Consider the following 23,016-nt stretch of genomic DNA (forward strand, 5'->3'; position numbering starts at 1 on the left):
TCTTACTCATTGGTCTTGGTCTTGCAAGTGTTGTTTGGTCTTGCATATATGTAAGAATATGATCAAAGTACAACACCAAGTACACTAAACAGAAACAGTAAATTATAAAAGAACCAAAACCAATGTGTAAGACATAGAGCCAAGTTCAAGTCTAAGGGAATAAGATAAAGACAGTCAAATCATAGTCATCGAATTTTCCTGAAATTAATATCTGCCACTAAACTAAGCGAGAAATTTTTATCACAATCTCGTTTTTCAGTTTTGGATTCAATAAAGCACACAAAAACTTATGTTCCAGATTGATATTGACAGACATCGAGTCCACGATACCTCTGACCATGCAAGCCAGCTCTACTAACTCAGTCACGAGAATATGTGGCCATGTGAATTTTTTCAATATTTGATGTACTTGTATTTTTGTATAATAGGTTTCGTAATTCACAAATTAGATGGTTTTTTTTTCATGAACGCTTGTTTTAATACCACATTTTTATTTTTTACAACTCTATCAGAGTTGTCCTTGTCTTTATTAGTGTTTCAGGTAAGACCAATAAATTGTTAACTATTAAAATTATACTATAGGAGTCATACTACACATCTTGTAGTCGGTAGATGTAGTCGGTTGTACACTAAATGCGTTTAATACGCCATTTTCCAAGAAAAATTTCCCTGTTTGTTTAGTAAAATTGATGCCAAGCACTTAAATTAAATTCAACATATAAATACACACACAAAAATTTTATGGAGACATGAATATTCTTTGACAAAGGTTGGCTAGGCTCCTAGACACAGCAACACACACACGTGGAAAATTTTAATAAAATTTAAAAATTCATCACAGGTTCCCTATTGACCCACATACATGCTTACATATAGAATACATAGTATATTACAGGTTATACTCTGTATGATACATAGTATATTACTGGTAATACATGCATGTAAGAAAAATTTTAAAGGAAACGAAAAGCAGAAAATCAATACAAAAAATAAAACCCAACATAAGTTAGTGGTATTACTTCTATAATATGTAAATATAACACATTTAAAATAAAAATCTTCCAGTGAAAGTACACGTCGTGCAGGCACGGACAAACATAAGTAGTGTAAAACAGGTTGGGACCAAAAGTATTCTTTGAGTATTCTCATCAAATTAATCAATGTAACTCTTATATGTGAGTGAACGAAAATGTTTGCGAAGTAATCCGAACAACTCTGGTTGTATTCCCGTGTCGGGATCATGGAGACTTAACCGCAGTTCGGAAATTCATAAAAATGAGCTATTTCCCTTTTAAAAACTCCGAATCCCGAAAATATATCTATAAAAAAATTTTTCATCATTTTAATACGTAAATGTCTCTCTGCGACGTATTATGTATAATGTACAAGGAAGTTACATTCTATCATCTAACCATACCACCATTAAACCATTTTTTAGATTCCTATAAAAAAACTTTTATTTATTAAGACTGAAAGATAATATAAAGCCATGAAAAAGAATTTCAGGTTGGCATAAAAAATGCTAAATTCAATATCTTTTTTTTTACAAAAGATATTTAGGATTAAAAATTTCAATATCCTTTAGACATCGCCAGCAGTTGTCGACAAAAATCGGCGCCATGATAATAAAGAAATGTAACATAAAATAAGGTTCTAAATAATCATAAAATTTAATAAATACCGATATTCTCTTTTAAAAGTTCGCTATTTTTCAGAACCTTTAGTTCTTACAAAAAATTTAAGAAATAATGCCATGGATTACTAAGGCAAGAAGACACGAATGTCGAATTAAAAGCATTTTGGGTTTAATGAATACCATTTGTAAACAGCTTTCTTAACAAAAGAGTAAGTCAAATAAAGATTTCACAGCCTTTTTAATTAATATACTAGCACATTTTTGCAATATTTTGAACTTTATATCTCATATCTTTAGATATAAAATGAATCTCAAGTTTTGGCTTGGCACTTGTTTAGTAATGGACACATTTTGATTTATAAGGGACTATTGCAAATAAAAAAAATTTTCATTTGTTTACAATAATTCTCACTTCTTACTAGTATGCAAGATAGATAAGATATTTTTACTAGTATGCAAGATATGAACGTTTAAACTTCTAATTAAACAAAGAGGAAGATATCCACTAGTGACGTCATGTGTGGGTATCGCCATAGAGATTACATATAAAACTTTTGCTAAAAGGAAACGGGCAACCTTTGAATGCAATCTTTGATTGCTTGTAATTTCTTCGTTTTTTTAATCAATTTTAATTTCACTTTTAATTGAGGCTAAATACAAATCTTCAATAATTAAAGTGATAATGCATGTCGAATACTGACTAAAGCTCATTTTACCAATCGGATTACATCAGATTTTCGCTCGTTATTCGCCGAATAAGAAATGTGACTCGCCATTCTTAAATTCAATTATATTTCCCCTTTCCTTCAAAAACTCATTCACTATCTTATAACCTGAAAATGTGCACTGGGTACCCAACAAATAGTCTTCTTTTGTTACACTCCATGTATAACATTAAATGAAATATATTTTCCGTCGAAAAGGCTTTTCCTTTGTATCTGAAAATTAAAATGAAAACATATATGTTTTAAATATTTATGATGAAAATGGAACTACATAGAGCAAGATAGAACAAGCCAACGTTGATACATTGATCGTGAAAATATATTTCTCCACATAAACGCACTCAATGATGATTCGATACAAATTTATTTATTGCTCCCCATACATTCAATTCAGATATCATAGCTATGATTTTTTATGGTTTCTAAATTAAGTATTTGTTCCGTGTTTGAAATATTTTTGAAAAGAAAATGGATAAGCTACTAGTGTTTGGTAAGTACATTCTATATTCTCCATGATATTCTAATTAGCCCCTTCAGGACTAAAATTTGCGCCAAATTTTTTGTTGAAACTTATAGCTTTGAAAAAAAAAACGATTTCTGTGTTATTTTTATTCAATTTGGTCCATTGCAATTTATTTGGACTAAGTGTAAAATACAACATCAATCAAATGGCTGCCTTTATTAGCCAAAACAAAATACGCCCACGTTTTGGCTCAAACAATCACTTAGTGGGATGTAATAACGTTTCATGAATCTTTTGTGGACTCTCCGTTCTTCAAATGCGCCAATTTCGCTTATTAACGCCGCCAGAGATTGTAAAATGGGCCTATGATCGCTTGAACCAGTTTACTGAAACGCCTTGATTATTGACGATCTTCCACTATCCCGTACTCAATAAAATTTAACACCAAACGACAAATAGTGTTGTCAGGCGGTGCCTGTTAGCCAAGATATTTTCGACGGATATGCACGTTGAGTTAACAAATTTTAAAGACTATTTTCAATGTATGGCGTCACTATTTCACCGCGTTTTTTCGGTGTGAAGCGATTTATTGTTAAAATTGTACTAAATTGACGTTCCAATAACATGTCTATTCAACTCAATCGGTTGACAAATGAAGTTAGTAAATGTTGTCAGCGTGTTTCTAAGGACAATAGAGTTGAACTTTGGACAAGCCTGAGAAATATATTTTGTACACATTTTTTACGAAATTCTATTTGGAAGATCCAATTTTGGTTGTTTTTTTAATATTTTAAGGTATATAAATGAAAACTGCATTGCGTCTAGTTGAAAATAGTTCCAAATGGATTAAAACTTTACATCAGTCGTAACAATAAAGAGAAGTTTAAATAAAAATAATAAATATAAACAAAGTTTTATTAAACTCTTTTACCTGTATATTTTTAAATAGTAATCTCTATTTATAGTACAAACACGTTAAAAAGGGATGGTGTTTACTTTATTAAAGTTTAAAAGATATCAGTCAAGTCATTCTAAAGCCATCATTATTTTACTGGTAAGAATTTTATACAGAATGATTCAACTTTACAGCAAATTTTTTTTGAAAATTATTGAAATCAAATTTCACAGATTAAAATATTGGTAACAAAAGTTACTATCCGATTTTTTGTTTGCTATAGAAATTAAGTAATAATCAGCAGAATAATGCATAAACCTTCGAAGACATATAAGAGATTTCTTGTAAAAGAATTTTACGCCTCGTAGACACTTCAAAATTCATTGAAAATTATAATATAAATTTTCCGCCCTTCCAATATTTATACTTTAAATAAAAGGCTTTTGAAGGAGCTGCACAATATCCAGATTGGACTATTTTTCTCGGAGATACAGCTGTTCGAAATTTCCGAAAAATTTTAATTTTATTCAAAGGAGTGATTTTTTAATGAAACAACAAAAAATTGACATGTTACAAAAGTAATAAAATTCCTGAATTTTATCTTTTATCGACTTTCCCAGACTTTTTCAGTATGAATGATATTTTAGCTTCCGATTTTTTTTTCGCTGTGGATGGGTTTCATATTAGCACTTAAAAGTCTCTGGTTACTTTTTTGTTAACAAAGAAAAAGTAGTTACATCAATAATCGTTGTCGCATAATACACAGTATTTGATTTTTCTGAGCAATCTGTACAATGTTGCACTGCAATTGTGCAACATAACCGATTTCAAAAGAAGGAGGAGCTTATCAATTCAACTGTTTGTTTTGTAACTTTGTTACACGATTACTCCGTCAATTGATTTTGATGATTTTTTTTTTATTTGGTGAGTCCTACTTCAAAGGTGGTCCCATATAAATTTGATTAACCGATTTCAAAAAAAGGGAAATTTTTTTGCAAAAAATAGAACGGACTTCTAAAAAAGGTGTAAGTCATTTACGTACGAATGTAGACCTAAACGCACTAAAATATGAAGAAAAAAGTAAAAAATAAATATTAACGATTCATAGGCTTCAAAGCTTCGACTTCAAAGCGAAATTTCTCACAAGAAAATTATTGATTAGAGACGATATTTTAAAATTATTGGAACTTTGTTCCTTATCGCACGATATTTGTTTGATGGTTGGGAGTTAAAACCAAAAAGCTGCAACAGACACCAAAAACCGACATCTAGAATCAAACAAGTATTTGACTTCTAAAATGAATAATTTAAATTTCCAGAGAAATATCTTGTAAATAAAAAAGTAAGCGCTACATTTAAAATGTACCAAGGTACGAAAGGAATATAGTTCCTACCGAGGATTCCACCACATTTATCGATCGTTTATACTTTTTACTTTTTTTTGTCTATTCTACTTTTTGGAAAATTTTTTTAAAAATAATCCTTTTATTATAGTTAACGTATATTGTTAGACATCGTACACATATGCAATACAAAACAAAACAGCAAAAACTAACTCCCAAAAGAATCATAAAACAATGCTTTTTTTTGTGCAACTTTATACATTTGACATAAATATATGGATGAATATATTTTTTTGTAGGATAGTGGTTTGGTTGGTTAACTGTACACTGTCACTGTACTGTAATGACTCTATCAGGAATCAGTTAGCATTCTAATTAGTTATTCCTGTATAGTAGTAACATGAATATTAAATAGTATTAAAAAGAACGGTAGAACGCCCATGCTGTCATTAAACATTAATAATTATAAGCGAATATCAGTCGTGTTAATTATTATTTATGACTCGAATTAGAAATTTAAAAATGAACTAAATTATAAATGAACTACAGATTTTCAACATTTGAAAATTAGCTTTAGGTCAAATTGTTTGATATTTTGAAATAATGTTCTATTCGAAATTCTAAACAAAAATTTCCATCATTGTGGTTAATTCTTTCTACAAACCCCGGCCTAAGCCCCTTGTACAGAGATAAGTTTATGACAGCTTCTTGTCGATAATAAAACGAATTTTAGTGAAATGATTTGATATTGAGGAAATTTTAGCAATCTGAATTTAAGAAAATGCAAACTTCAGTATGATAAAAAAGTATTTTGCCCAAAATATAAAACGGTTTGATATACCTTTTTATTTTATATCTTGGGGAGGGGGTTATGAGATAATATTAGAAATTAGCTATTGACCAAAGCCATTTCTTAATTTTAACATCTAAGATTTGATGAAAGAATAGGTACTTATTTAAAACGCAACAAACCGGGTGAGAAAAGTTTTTCTAAAACTTTATAGTAACAGAACTTGCTGATATAAATTACTATTTTAAAAATAGATAAAATGAGAAACATAAAACAAAAGATCAACTTCTTCATATGCTAACATCCTCTGTATACAAAAATGAATAACGTTTTTTACAAATATCTCAACAGCTCCACCGCTTGTCTCTCAAAATTTCGAGAGAGCGTCGAAATTCTGGTGTCGGGCATATAACAGATTATAATATTTTTATTTTTCTTTCTTTTCACACAAGTTCTATTCTATAATTCATTAGTCGCTTAGGTTTACAACTATCATCAAATTTTAGCCACAATTTTCGAAGTATATCATCTAAAAATTTTAATTTTGCCATATCTCTCCCTACTGTTTTTTTGATATTACAAGGTTTAAGCTTCTACTCTTGCAAGCTTATTCTCGCATTCTTGTTTTTCATAACAACTTTCAAGCCTACCCGCTTTCTTATTTTTCCTGACAACTTGCAAGCCTATCCGTAATCTTGTTTTTCCTGACAACTTGCAAGCCTCTTCGCATTCTTGTTGTTCTTTGGCTGCAAAATCACTCATTATTTGGTTATCCGAGTAAATTATGATACTCCAGTGTGAATATAGTTTATGTATGGCTAAATATGTTCTTGTATCGATTTACGTCAATAATACACTGCAATCTCATCAGCCCAAGCGACTTTTTTTTAAATATCGAATACCTTTGAGTAGCTCCGAACGCAAAGGTAGCAAGTTTTGGCATATAGAGGTATTAAGTTTATGCTGATGTCAAAATTTTTTTAGTAACTAAGTAATCCTTTGGCGGGCTCAGGAAATCTGGATCATGATAGCGTTTCATCTTTCCGAGTCTGAATGCACTGCTTGTCGCCTGTTCTTTAACGTACCAATATCTGTTGATTTATATTTTAATAAATTTTAATTAAGCTGCCTGAACAAATATTGATAAAATAATTATTCACAAAAGACGAAAGCAAGATAAACTTTTTTTCATTTTGACATATTAAAATCATCGAAAATTATTCTTGTTTTCGTCTTCTAACTGAGCAAAATATTGTTTTATATACATTTTCTAACGCTCAACATAACTGAAAAATTAAAAATAAAAACAACTAAAATTATAAAAAAAGGGTATCAAAATTCAAAATAAGGTAAATAATTCAACAAAACTTTACAAAGGATAGGATTTTCTCTAAATAATTTTTATTTTTAAGCATTAAATCTTCGAAAAAACGCAGAAATTGTAAAATTTTACACCCTTTCTATGCTAAATAAAATATTACAATCTCTTAGATTTAAAAACTTTTGATCTGTATTCTGTATCTATCGTCAAAATTCGAAAATGTAAGGGCTTAAAAATTTTGTACTTTTTTTTTTTGTAACATATCTACCAAGAAAGTATAGAAAAAAACGATAATTAATCCGAAAAAAACACTTCTCTCAGTCTCCTTTTTAGGTGTTTCGTGTAGAAACATTGTATGTTAAGAAACATTTTGCTTTTCAAAGAACCTTCGAAAAAGGGGGCACAAAACTTATAATTTAAGGACAAATTATATCCGTGATTGCTTACATATCCATTCATGTACATAATCTTCAATTTTTTACTTTTTTCTCACGAAAAAATGTCCCTGTACCAAATTTATAGAAAACTTTCTTAACTTATTTATTACGGTTTAAAAAAAAAAGTTATGTTTTCAATTCAACTTTGATAGTAAATATAATTTTATAGCTTTAATGTAACTTGTTGGGACTCTTTTATTTACTACAAATCAAAATAAATGAAAGTAGCTACTCAAAAAGAAATTAAAAATTTTACAGACTAACTAATACCACAGCACATAACCAGTTAAAAAATCGTAGCAAAAAATATATTTTTAACACCCGCATCTAGTTCGAAACACTACCAAATATTTATGAGGGTAACCAATTATATATATAACAAACAACATCGTTAACGGATAACGTGCTCAGAATATACACACTCTCTAAATCTAATAAAAGTATTTGAAAATGGACATATTTATTATGATAAAAATACTACCTGTATAATATGTTAGCAAAACTTTTAACTATATCTACTTAGGATTTGATGATTTGATTTTACAGGATTGTTTTTATCGTAGGAAACAGGCCAATTGGATGATTTTTCATTTCGAAGAAATTTCGTTAAGAGAAAAGTGTAAATGTACATCTAGTGGATAGCCCTATTCAATACTGTAATATTACTTATGCTAACAAAGATACTCATATTTTCTGTCTCTATATCATACCAGCCTTGTAGCGAAAGAATATAAATAAGTATACGGAACTCCAAACTCCCATCTGGCATTCTCATAGGACAAGGTATTAATTTCGAGAAGAAGTATGTGTGTGTGTGTATCATTGAGGTGTCGATTGAAACGTATTAAGGGGAATATGATCCGAAAAGAATTTTATAACATTCGGTCGAGTCGTTTAGAGTCGGGCCAGCTTTTTCTTAAATTTTTTCCTGGTCGATATTGCGCCAACAAAATATGATATCGATTTCGTTGAGGTGCCAATCGAGGCGTATTAACGGCATATTATTCGGTCGAGTCGTTTCGAATCGTTCTAGTTTTAATTTGTTTAAATTTGTTATAACTTTTTATTATGGTGGGAAATTATTCGTGTGGACCTCAAGGGTCGCACCAGACTCTACCCAAGGCTTGTGGGTAGAGTCTGGTGACATTTATGGAAAAGAAAAAAAGTACGGAGTCCTCCCATTGAATACGAACCAAAAACTCGCTGTCTAATTATTGCGGTTTATGAGATATACAGCCCGCTAACAGGCAGGCAGACTCGCAGCGGAGTCATACTAATAAAGTCCCGTTGGTTATGCTTTGGGTACGGGACCTTAAAAAATAATAGTATCGTAATATAAGAATTTAATCAGAAAATCAAAGTTTTAGTGAAAATTCGTTGATTTTCATTTTCGAAATCAATACTCAATGCATTATTACATGCATCAAGAATACTTTCAAATTTATTTCAAAACTTTGTAGACTAATTAACTGTCAATAAACAAAATTTTATTCATAGCTAAGTTATTTATAGAAATCTTTTAAAACGCCATGTGTCGAGTGAAATAATAATTAGTAGGAGTTGGTGCGAATTCATTTAACATCCTACTATTAAAAAAGTTTTTTGTCACATGTCTAACATGACTTATATAAATTTAAAAAAATAATTTTGAATAGCTATTACTCATTATTTAATGTATATCATATTCTAATAGTCCCAAATAATTTATTTCTGTTTAATTTTCCAATTCTTTTCGAGGAAAAATTCGCTTATTTATTTTGGTTTAAGATTAGGAAGAATTTAGAAATTAAAATTTTTAATTTCTCTTTCATTTTATTATTGCTTGTTGGATACTTTCCGGTCAACCTGAATCATATTGGAACCAATATGAGGATGTGAAAACATCCTCAATTACAAACTTGCATATGAGAGTCCTCAATAACAGCTCCGATTTTGATGATTTTTTTTTTTTCAAAATGATTATTTTTGTATATTTTTTAAAATCAGAAACATTTTAGGGGGGGGGGGGGGAATAATTTAGAGAGGGAATAGGCAATGTCGCGATACATCGATACCCAGACTGAATCGCTAATGATAGAAGTTTGAAATTTCGAGAGGTATATATTGATTTTATACTGTGTCATTTAAAAAAGGATTTTTCGAAATGCATCCCCTTAAAGATGAGATAGGTGATGAAAGTTTGTATAAAAATATATACAAACCTTTTTTTTAAGTTCACTACTTAACCGATTTTAAAAATTCTTTCCCCTACACAATTTTCCTTTCAGTCAATTGCTTGTTTTCACTTGTTTACATTTAAACTTTTGTTCTATCTTTAACGGTTTACAAGATGGGTAATACGGACCCAAATTCTAATTGACTTATGTTGCTCATTTACGAACTCGACCTCACTTTTTACGTCCTAAGCACGCTATAAAAATTGCAACTTGGTATCTCTTTTCTTTTCTGAGTTATTTTGATGACAACCGGAAATGAACTAATTAGATGATTTTATGAACACTTATACCAAATTTTTGTTGGTAGCATCATCATTTTTAAGCGTTACAAACTTGGGACTAAACTTACTATACCTTGTTATATATTACATATATACATGGTATACAAATTTTTGAAGTAAAGGATGCATAAAATGATCTTGGAAATAAATTTGTATCGTACAATCGTCTACTACTCCAATTGGCACGTATTCAAAAAATATTATCTAGTACTAAAGTTATTTTCTAAAATGATAAATTTGATGTTTTAGTTGTACCATGTATTAAAATATTGAGGTTAACTTTAATAAAGCTTTGTTTCCTATCCAAAATGCTGCAGTATTGTTTTCTTTTGTGTATGCATGATATAAGGAAACTGAGAAAATGTATTATATTATTTCCGTTTAATAAATTTCTTCATAATTCAAGGTTAGGTTTTCTTTTATGTAAGATCATTGAATTCCAATATTGTTTTGTCGTTGTGAACGTGTTAAAGTATATATCTGCGTGATGATATACTACAAAGATGTATTGTAGATTGTTAACAATGCGTTCGTTCTACACGATGTAAAAGATTTTTCCATGTTTATGAACAAAAAAAATATCTCGAATAACTTTGACATACAAAACTCATATAAAAAAATGTGCTTTTATCAATTGCACGAAAGCAATGATTTTTCACAATTTAGCAAACTTTAAAAAAAAATCATTTTAATTTTTCGAAATATTAAAAATAAAGTAGTTTGAGTGATAGGCTCTAAAGAAAGGACAAAAAAATAAACTTTTAAAATAAAAAATAAAATCAAGATCGATAAGTCTACTCTAATTCTGCCCATTTAAAACCATTTAGTTTTTATATCATGTATTTATGTAATATATATTAAGGTATACCAAGTTTAGTCCCAAGTTTGTAACGGTTAAAAATATTGATGCTACGAAAAAAATTTGGGTATAGGTGGTCATAAAATCACCTAATTAGTCCATTTTCGGTTGTCTGTCTGTCTGTCCGCCTGACAACACGACAACTGAAAAACGAAAGGAGATATCAAGCTGAGATTTTTACAGCGTACTAAGGACGTAAAAAGTGAGGTCGAGTTCATAAATGAGCAATCAGGTCAAGGTCTTGGGTCCGTAGGAAATAGAAGAAAAATGTTCCTTACAAGAAATTTAATATAGGAATGTATCTAACACAGGGTGTATTCGAGCAAAAGGTCAATAATCACGAAGGATCTGGAATCACGCTTTTCACAGCTAAAGCGTCAAGCGATTTTTTTGTATTTTTATGAAGAGAAAAAATTTTTGTTCATTGAAATTTTGATCTTTTACAGTATCCGTATTTTTTTACTACGTTACAAGTAACAAACTGTTCACAAACTTTACCGAACAAATTTTTAGAGATGGAGCAAAACTTAAAGTAAGAAAAATATTTATCATCAACGACTTTTGTCCGGAAATTTTCGAAAACCTACCGACTTCGTCATCAATTAAAACTATTTTGAATCATAATAAATAAAGTGAATATAATTAAAGTATGCAGTTTTTAACGAACAAAATAGTTTATGTATAGGATAGACCGATATCAGTAGAAAAACCATATCCGGAATAGAACACTTTAATTAAAATTTATTGTAGGCTTGTATGGGGAATATCATATTAAAAAATTGATCAATTTCAATTAGGTTGTGTTCCATATATGCTAAAGATTCATGCAATTCGGAAATTTTATCAATTGTCTAGAGCGATAGGAGTTTCAGGTGGTTTTGAATCCACAGCGCGACATTTTCCACGATATCTAAATCGACGTGTTTTCACTCGAAGCAATAATCACATCAGGTCAAGAGTTATTAAGGGTGGATATTTTTGAAATATTCATGGTATATATCTTCTTTACGATTCACAGAGTATCAATTTTATCAACGGCTTTTATCTTAAAATTTTTGTTTTCGTTTTAAGAATAATTCTCAAATTATTTACTAATTCGGCAATACTTTGAGTTTTATTCCCCGTCCAAATTCTTGCTTAACACCTTTACTAAATTGATTAACAATGACAATGAGTGCAAATAAAACTTAAATTTTCGTATTGGAAACACAAGAAAGTTGCGACATTGTTATTGCCGTACTTAGTCAGTAATTCTTTTAAATGTCCGATTCTCATTCCCCTTCAATAATATATTATATATATTAAATTAAAATTTATTCATTTTAACCCACATATAATTTAATGATTTATGATGAGGTTTTTTCAATAATTTGTGAAAATGTTTTCTTAATAGAAAAACTTTTTTTTATTCTGAAAAAAGAAAGCATCATTAATTTAAGTGATATTAATCATTAATTATAATTGAAGTAGCGTAATGTCAAAATATAATAATTTAGTAATAAAACGTTATAACCCCAAATGTGTTAACATGTATAATTTTTCAGAACAAGTCATTATTAATGGTCCAGGAGAACAGACAGAAATAGAGAAAAATCCGTAGGAGATAGCTTCATCCTCTCTGGCTTTTCACACTGAGGGTCTCAGGTGCATTTTTTATGCGTCTACCTTAAATCCAAGGTGCGAAATATATTCCCGAAAGTTTTAGGAAGGTATGCAAGCATAATTTAATACAATGTGGCAATAGGGTACTTTCGGTAGTGAAAAAAAAATTATGAAATTTTTAAAAAAGTTAAAATTTATGTAAAAATATACTTAAATATTCTGATTTAGAGTCATAAAAGATGAATACATTACAAACTTATCTGTGTTATTTCGTGTAATGATACCGATATTATGTCACCAAATTGGATGCCCGCGTTTTTGATAGTTTAAAAAATGTTTAAAATTTAATTTAAGTTTTTGGCAAGAAAGCGTGTATATTTTTCCGAAATAAATCTTTGGTGGCTTTTTATTAGCAAAATCAACACTTTGAAGTACTTTTTCAAATATAGTAGAATACCCTATTATGTCAATCACTGCCAATTTGCTCATGTATCACGATTCAGACAAAATCATTGAAAAAGCCTTCTCGTACTCATTTCAATTTTAGAAGTATATATTTAAGCCCTGATTGAAGTTAGAAGAACCTAGTTTTGATACATAGCGGCAGCCAAGACAATGCCTTTAATTGGTTTTAAAGTCTGGACGCAACCATTCAATTTTTTGCCCGCGCATCTCCCGAACCATAAAAAGTTAGCTAATCGATTAAAAAATAAAATAAAGTAATTCAATTACATTTCTTGTTTAAGTGGATTGATACTAAAATTTATAAAAAAACATTCATATTTAAAATGTTTTGAATTATACTGATAATTTGTGGTTAACACGCAATACGGAAGAATTTATATTTAAATCATCGTTTAAAATCATAAGAGTTTTCAAACTTTGTTATTATTGAAAAATTAAAGAAAACTTAGTGAATAACTTAGAAGAAAACGTTATTGATTTTCAAATTAAATGTGAATAAAAAGCGTAGATTTCGATGGTTTATCACTTAAAACATGTACCTTGCTTATTTTTCTTATTAAAAGTTTTTTTTTTCAGTCTCATTAAAATTAGAACAAAACAAATAACTTTTAGGAACATCGAAAACGCTTAGTTTTTGTTCACTAATTTTGAGAGTAAGAAACCGTTTTGGGACGTAAAAGAATAATATTTTTGATAATTTTCCGAAATAGGAAATGTTTGAGGCTCGTCATTATAAAGACGTACAGGGCGGACCATTTTAATCTATGATGGCTTATAGTTTGTTTTGTAGCTAACCAATCAAAAAATAACTTAAACAAAAGTTGTAGGGTTTGATGATGGACATCATGTTCTAACATCAGAATGGACCAGATTCTCCGGATTGCTTTAATAGTAAATTTAGATCCTAGAAGGTAAGATATAGAATAACATTTTAAATTAGAAAATTGATCCTCATAAAAAAACGAACATTTTTTATTTAAACTTTTAATTAAGACTTAAAAATATAGCATTATAAAAATATTTTAGACATGTTATCAAGGACAGTTACTGTCACCCGCCTGCGTTAGTAAATTTTAAGCCCAGGTAAATGTTCAAGATCATTTGAAGATAGAAGAACTAGACTTTCTAGTCAAAGTCATGAACACAGGCGAATGTCCTCCATTCCTCTTGACAACTTTTGGTTAAAGCATTTTTCTGTAGTTTTAAATGTAATCTGTTAATATTAAATAAAAAAGTGAGTTTTTTATAAAGATCAACTTTATAATTTAAAATGTTATTTTATCTCTTACTTATAAGGATCTAAATTAATTATTAAACAACCCGAACAACTAGGTCCAATCTGATATTAAAACTTGATGTGTCCCATCAAACTCTGCAACTTTTGATTGAAACGAGCTATTAGCCATTATAAATTAAAATGGTCTTTATTCTTCACATAAATGATAAAATTATCGTTATCGCATCGCGTACATGATCACGTACTTTTAGCAGACAACTTTTAAATAATTATTATAAACAATTAAATATTAATATTAGTATTTATTACTATCAATTAAATAAAACAAATTGGAATATTAATTTAATATTTATAAACCAAATATAATCAAATTTATTCATGCAAATGCATTGCAAAACTGAACAGTTTATGAATAATTTGGATACAAAGAAAGATATGCCTCATTAATAATATTATCATTTTTCAGACACATTAATAACCTCTACATTGTCAAAATATATCAAGGTCTTTTTTTTTATATGCAATTTCAACATATAAAACATTGGCGGCACTCATATTAAAAATAAAAATTTTTTTTTGTTTCCGATTGTAATTGTGAATTTTGAAAACTCGATAGACCGAACTGATGGCATACTAATACAGAAGTTGAATTAACTTTTATTTTTCGCCACAAATTCATATATTTAAACAAATAATTCACCTAAAGTATATTTAAGTAATATTTTTTTAAATTAATCATTTACAAAATTTAAAAAACCCCCGACAAATGCGATTTATTCCTTGTAACCCGATTTTTGGAAACTTTGCTATAAAATGTTCTCAATCAAGTCGGTTCAACCGTTTAGGGGCTACAATTCCACTGAGAAACACACAAACGCACTGATAAACACTTTAAACTTATAACACTCCTCCTAAAATCAATATCAAAGTGATGGTCAAGGACATCAGATGAGATGAAAATAATACTTAGAGAGCTATCATTTTTTGGGACAAATTTTTGTAAATATTTTAATTGAAATTGAAATATTTGAGCTGACTTTGTTCTTTTGAATTATTGTTTTGAATTACCTAATTATTTTACCTTTTCACTTTTCGAAATGGATTGAACCATGTTTATTTGACCATTCATTTCCATACTAATTATTTATATGTTAAAATTATATGTCATGCTTTTTCCAAACTGAATAGAGATTTTGAAGATTATCGCCAATTTTTTAGTTTTTTCGGGTACGGAACCCAAAATTCGCACTTGAAACATAGTTCGCTCTCCTTGACTTACACTCTCCGTTAAATTAGCTTTCAAATGAAACCAAAAAAATTAAAATCGGTTTATCCGTTTAGGAGCTACGATGCCACAGACAGACACACACACACACACACATAGTGGTCAAACATATAAAACCCTTTTTGTTTAGTTCGGGGGTTAAAAACAAGTTGAGAGACAAACAATTTATCATCTTGCATGTTATTTTATCATTTCCCCGTTCGGTGGAGTTACTAAAGCGATATGTTCACGTCACTGGTGCTTAAGTGTTCAGTGAATTTTTTTTCAATTTTTCTAAAACTTGCGGGCTAAGATAAAATTAAACATGCAACTTTTCTTTAAAAAGTTAAGTATGGAGACCGTAAAAAAGAAAATAATAAGAACAAGTTCAGGTAGTTCAGATAAAAATATAGGGTGTAGGATATCGATACAAAAAAATTATTTTTATACTACATAAAAATAAATACTAAACACTTCTTCAAGGTAATCCGGTCGTCAAAAATAGGATTTATGATCAATGAATACATAATAAAACATTTTCCTCGTTTACCGTTGATAAGTTTGGGTTTGTGATTTGTGACGGATCGAAATCGCATCTTAAAATAATGAAATGATCATTAGACCGTGAATCTTAAAGAAAGTAAAAATTTATATAAATTTAAAAAACTGTAAACTTTAACCGCGTTCCGAGTTTTAATAGTAAAGAAAATTTTCGTCTTTAAACAAAATTCCACGACTTTTTCTTAAAAATAACCGAGCCACGAAACTTAACTTTTTGTATAACAATTACTAAAAGGCAGGCCAGATGGAAAGGGAGCACAGGCTATTAAGCAAGTTAAAATAAGCCAAACTAAAATACCAACTTCACTGTTATAAGAACGTTTTTGTTTACTAATGAAAGGGAAGAAATTAAAAGTTTATTTTTAGCTTTTCTGAGTAGATATGTGTTTTTACGGTTCGAATTTTCGCAAAAAGTTATCACTTTTAGTTTAACATTTATAAATTTCCGCCTTTCCAAAGAATAATTTGCTAATTTAAAAATTTTCTCTTTCTATATCATTCACGCACATAAATTGAATTTTAAACAATCCTTAGAGTCAAAATCACAGGACCAGTGGATCATTTTTTACAAAAACGCTTTTTTTGAAATTCAGATTTTAATCTGTGTAACTATGGCTAAAAAAAAAAAAAAGTTGAATGAAAATTACATATTATTATCTATTAATTGTATATAATTATATAATTTTATTAATTATGTATTATATATTATTATATTATTTATTATATATTATTAACTGACAACTGTTTGCTATATAAATCATAGGCATTCTTTTCGAACATGCACTAAGTCGATATACCGATACCTATTCAAACGATTATAAATAATCAGAATTCTCATTTATTCTCTAATACAATATTAACATGTTATTAGAATTGAGTACCAATAAACAATTAATTTATCAATTGATTAAATAAATAAATTAGTGCAACAATAGATGTGAATAGATACATAGAACATGGGACTAAAACAATATTAAGTAAATGGTCTATAATAATTTTCAATAAATGAAATTGCAGATGTTGTAACAAATAGTTAAGAAAGCTCTTTTAGAAAAATACGACTCCACCCAAAATCATTAAAACTTATGGTAACACTCGAAAAAGGACAATCGTAGCAAAGTATTTAAAATATAAATAATAAAAGTAGAATTAAATAATAAAATGTAATAAAAAACTAAATACTTGGGAAGAAAACCAGGGAAAAGTATAACCTCAATACAAAATAAAGATGTAAAAAGATTATTATTCATTCGTAAACACATGACTCTGCAATGCGCAAAGGGGGGAACAAGACGAAATAATACACTTAAAAACACGACATTTATATTATATACCTCTCTAGAACGAGATAACATAATTCGAATATTTATAGCACGTGTTCTTGCTACAAAAAAGTAAATTATGAGTTTTTTAATTGTTTACTATTTAAAATTTTTAACCAAACAATCAATCAATGATGCAAGCCAGACACGTCAGTTCAAAAAATATTTCGTCTCTTATCTAACCGGCGATAAATTTTATTAATTGATAACAGAAAATAAATATATAATTCTTTGGAAAAGTGTGCCATTGCATTTTTTCAATAATGAACTTTTTTTTTTTCAAGAAATTATACAAGTATCCACTTATATTTTAATTTGAAAATTTTAAGAAAAATGACTAAAAACTAATTGTTATTTAATTACTCATAGGATAGTGTGACTAAGCGATATCTTAAGTCGATTTAATAATACAAATAATAAAAGCCGCTAAATATGACTTTTAACACATAACCTAAATAATAAGATATTTAGCATATGATAAATTGATAAAAAAAAAGTTTGACAGCTGTATTACAACAAAGTGGCATTCTCATGCATAAGAAACACACATACAGTATTTATGTATACATTATTTTGGTCTAACCCAGGTATTCTAAAATTAGCAATAAAAAATCTAAAAATATTACATTAAAATAACAGAAACAATATTTTTTTTTATGATAATTACTTACATTATTATAAAAGTTATCACTTATTAACAAAGAGTATTTAAAACACCGGCTTATTTCTATGTGTTTAAACATTTTTGTTGAACTAACTAAACTACGAGACGCCATTTTCGTCTCTCATAAAACTAACGACATAAATTTGTATGCAATACTCTTCATAAAGTAATATCTCAAAGCATGCGATCTCTTTTCAATATGACATTTCTGTTTCGTTTTTGTTGTACTTTCAGTTTCTGTATAGTTGATCTCTATCCTAAGACGTTTTGGTTATACATATTGACATGCTCGAATGCGTTGTAATACTTTTATTTTCAAATATTTTCATATTGTTTTCCATTTATTTTATAATAAATTTGAATCATTTATATAATTGGAACGATATCTTTGACTATTTTCTTTACGAGCTTTTATACAAAATGTTCCTTTATTAAAGGAAAAGTTGGTTCTTAACGCAGAAATAAATTATTTCCCGCTTAAATAAATTTGAATATCTGATTGCGGAAAACATTTGAACTAAGAGAAAATGCATTTTCTTTAATTTAATTTTATAATTTTTTTCAAGAGATGGAGCGTTTACCGTTATCATATAGAAATCTACTTAAATAATCTGTAAAATATTTTTGAAAAAAGTTTGTTTCATGAATTGAAAATTATCTTCTTTAGGAAATTTTCGTATTCGCGGCGCCGGTGCATATTTTTTTATTTGATTTAATAAATCTCTATACAATGTAACTTTTTGACCTACTACTGGTTTGATGAAAAAGAATCATTTTGAGCTTAAATTTCCGTAAAATATTCATGTCGAGGGAATTCATGAAATCGTCATTAAACTATGTTGGGTAATATAAATTATTTCCCGCTAAAATAAATTTGAATATCTGATTGTGAATGGTTGGTGAGTGTATCTGGACAAGGAGATTAAAGTCTATCAAGCAGTAGTACTTCGGAACGATTATTTATGACTACTTAAAATAACTTAACCGTTTTTAAAAATAGTTTCAATTAGAGAAAGCTATATTATGAGCGATTAACATGGGCATTTACACGACCGCTTCGCCCGAAACATATATTTCGAATGTTATTGAGGGTGGATAAGAGAAGTCAATTGGTGTAAAAGCTCTAAGGCGGCAGCCTTTGCTTTTAAACATGCCAATTGTAGGAAATTTTAAGAAATAAAACTTACTACCAGGCCATTTTTTCGCTAAGTTTAACATTTACAGAGAAATTTACGTCCATTATATCCTATTATATTCTTTTTAAGTATATATATTTTAATTTATGTCTCTGGATTTATTGGAATGATATCCAAGTTTTCTGAGACTTTTTTGAACATAAAAAGGGATTTAGAAAAAAGTAGGAAAAATAATTGTTCTAATTATCATTACAATCGAGAGTCATTTTTTGAACACGTACTTAATTCTCTCTAATTTTCAAGATAAGTCAATTTTTGATCTAAGAATATATTCACGTAAGTATATAATTTAAAAATAAATTCAATCCAGCTTGGCTAATGCTCATGCAGAAACTCTATAGCTGCAGTGAAATTTTTTTTTATTGTTAGTGTTGGCTTGTGTATAGGAAGAGGAGATTTAGGTTACAAAAATTAAAAAAGGCATTCAAATACATTTAAAAAGAATTTATTGTCAAGTTTTTAACAATAAACAGAAAAGTCATTTATATAATAATAATATTTATTATGGGGTTTTGACTTCTTTTAAGAATTTTTTTATTTCATATACATATTTCATAAATATTTACAACATTAACATAAAAACATAATTATTACTTTATTTTTGTTTTTAAACATGGCACTACAACTTAATATGTCTTAAATTAGCTTTTCAGTCATTGCAATAAATTGGATATGTTGAGAATATTATAGAAAGTCAAAAAAGCTACTGATTTACCATTTTGTTTTTAGAGAGTAGCTCATTGAAAATAAACTGAAAAATATTTAAGTACTAAATTAAAAATAAAATTTGTAAACTTTACAATTATTATCTAATACATTAACTATACACATGCGCTGTTCTCTCTAATATAAATTCGCAGCCACAAAAACAAAAATATTTTTATTAAACTTGAGTATTGCCTTGGTTTATTTTGATAATTGATACATAGTTTCTTTATAAATCTAGAGAATTATACAAAATATCAAAGATTTATAATTGTCATATATCTTTCATATTCAGTATGAGATAAAGGAGTGATGTACTTTAAAAAATACTAGATTGCGCAATATAGCTTGTAAAAAATATAAAAAATTAAATTTACAAAAATTTGTTATTTTACAATCTAATAATTTTCATTTTTATATTTTTATATAATTAAATGACCCTTTGTTTTTATAGCAAAAAGGTTTATAAATTACAAGTTTTTCATCACAGATAAAAAAGTAAAAACAAATTTTTCAAAATTTAAGTTAATCATTATTTTTATTTCAAAGTTTTTGAGCGCACATTTATTTGGTATACTAATAAATAGGGAATTTGCATGTCTTTTATTTAAATGACAATTTGAAGATATTAGAAAGAGTTAAATCCTAAATGGCAGCTAGTCAAAGACCGCAGTAAATACAAATTGTTTTTAAAAACAATTAACAAAATTATTCATTCATTAATGATGATTTATATTTGAAAAAAATTGGGCAGATTTCACTAATGGAAAATTTTCCATTGTTATTAAAGTGTAATTATTTTTCATGAGTAAAATAACTAGTCTCCATATTCTTGGCGATCTGATTTGTTTATTAAGTTTTATTGACCAAACAAATAAACAATAAGGATTATTCTCTAATGAGTTATTGGTAACATGTTGAAAAAAAATTAGTAAAAATAGATTTTTACAAAAATTTAGAAATAACTACTAGGCTATTAAAAATATATACAAAAAATAGTACAAACCGTTTCGTTCATATAAAAATAAACTCAACCATAACTGATAATACTAGCACGACAGCGACCGAAATGGAGCCACGAAGACTTTGTTATTAAAATTATTAAAATTACCTGACATCGCCACTTTGCATAGCGACTTTGTATGTCCTGACGAACACGGGCACATATTAGTCAATTTGATAGACACATCTATTTATTTAACTGTAAACTTTTCACTCTTTTCATTAATAACAAATCATCACCTAAATTTTATTATAATTCGAATACTCTACAATATTTCCAGTATCGAATATCTTAATAAATAAATTCTATATTAATACCATTCTATCTTATTTCACAGAGAATGTTGGAAAGAAAAATTAAGAATTCATCAACAAGAACTCATAGTAGTTTGAGACAAACATACTCACTCAATTAATAAAATATGACCATAGGTTCATTCTTTCACTATATTACTATCAAATTAGTGAATCTTTAGTAGATGAAGCTCGGAAAAAAACCAAATAATTGAAATGTTTAAGATTCGCAATCAACATTCAAAAGGAGCCATTACTTAGTATAGTAATGCTTCTACCGTGGAAAGTTTCTATAAATCCTTGCTATTACAATATATATGCAAATACCCTATTATCTGTCAAATATGGCAGAAAAAAATATGGCGATTGAAATTTTGAAGTAATACAATTATTTCTCTGAAAATTTACAAAATAAGTACATTGTTATTACACAGTTAAATTTTTTTTGTACATATATTTAACATTTATTTATTAAGAACAACACTAAGCTGCTATCGATATTTTGTGACATCAAATTATTAGCTCAGATTTTCTGTCTCATTTAAAAATATTAACTTAAAAATACATAACACTTGACTTTATTATGTAAACGATAATCAATGAAAATTCATTAAATAATAGTCGGCAATTAAAGAAAAAAACATAGATTTAATAATTTAACGATTTTAAAAATATTAAAATAAATTTTATTATTATGATAATATATTACGCTAACCTTTTTACGATTAAAAATAGTTTCAGAAAACACAGTTTTAAGAAAACTATTTAATAACTTTTAGCGAGTTATATCAAGTCCCTACTCATTTTTTCACTTAACCTAAAATATTTTTCTCTATATTTTAACATCGACGTAATATTACCTAAAAATCTTATTTTTTTCAAATATAAAAAACTTATTTCACAGTACTCGAAAAAATTATTGAATGGGTTACTAAATAGCCAGCAGTATTTAAGAGAACGTTATTAAAAAAACTTCAGAATTGATTTAAAGGACATGCAGTCCAAATTTAAAATATTTTAGACTCGTCATCATGAAGTTAAAAATAAGTGTTTATAAATTAAAACTATCACTGATACGTACGGCAGATTATAAAATAAATTTAAAATTCACGTTTTGGGGGATAATTTTTAAATTTTTTTGTTATTTATTTCGTTGTTTCTCATTCTTTGATCCAATTCATGAAAATTTTTAAATCGCTGTTGACTAAGTATGTTTTTCCAGACTTTTATTATTTTATTTCGAGTAAATTGAGATAAGAGTTATTATTTGAATTACCCATACCCTAACTCAAAATCGTAAATTTTAAAAACTTTCAGTCTTACACAACAACATCTGCCCGGCAATTCCGTTTCAAAACAGAAAATAATAAGCCGCATGTTCATATTGTAGAAATATAAAAAAAAGTGTCTTGTCTATGGGCTTAGACCAGATCACGTAAATCATGCTGGTTGGTCAAATAAGATAAACAAATCGATAATGATTGGCTATCATTCGTTTCGACGGACAATTAAAATACAGACAATACAAATAGAACATTTTAATAATAAATAAGAAAATGCGCGAGCCAAAAGCCTTTTTGAACCAATTAAAATAGAAATATACATTTATAACACAAATATTGATTTGATATTCTATGTTTTTACATAGACAGTTGATACGAAGATAAATAATATGTTTTGTTTATTTAAATACGTACTTTTTTTTGGTACATTTAAAAATGTACGATATTCCCCGTAT

General features: G+C 28.1%; 1 protein-coding gene across 1 annotated transcript in view; it reads right to left on the bottom strand.

Moving 5' to 3' along the window:
* LOC123290942 (calcium uniporter protein, mitochondrial) overlaps nucleotides 1-18,198 on the bottom strand; it is a 225,254-nt gene extending 207,056 nt beyond the window's left edge. The window contains exon 1 of the mRNA XM_044871327.1: nucleotides 18,089-18,198. Within this exon, the coding sequence (XP_044727262.1) occupies nucleotides 18,089-18,193 (105 nt within the window). The 5' untranslated portion in view covers nucleotides 18,194-18,198. The remainder of the gene's footprint in view (nucleotides 1-18,088) is intronic.
* Between the last annotated feature and the right edge of the window lie 4,818 nt (nucleotides 18,199-23,016).

This window comes from Chrysoperla carnea, chromosome 1, assembly GCF_905475395.1.
Source record: "Chrysoperla carnea chromosome 1, inChrCarn1.1, whole genome shotgun sequence".
In the NCBI taxonomy this organism is placed as follows: domain Eukaryota; kingdom Metazoa; phylum Arthropoda; class Insecta; order Neuroptera; family Chrysopidae; genus Chrysoperla; species Chrysoperla carnea.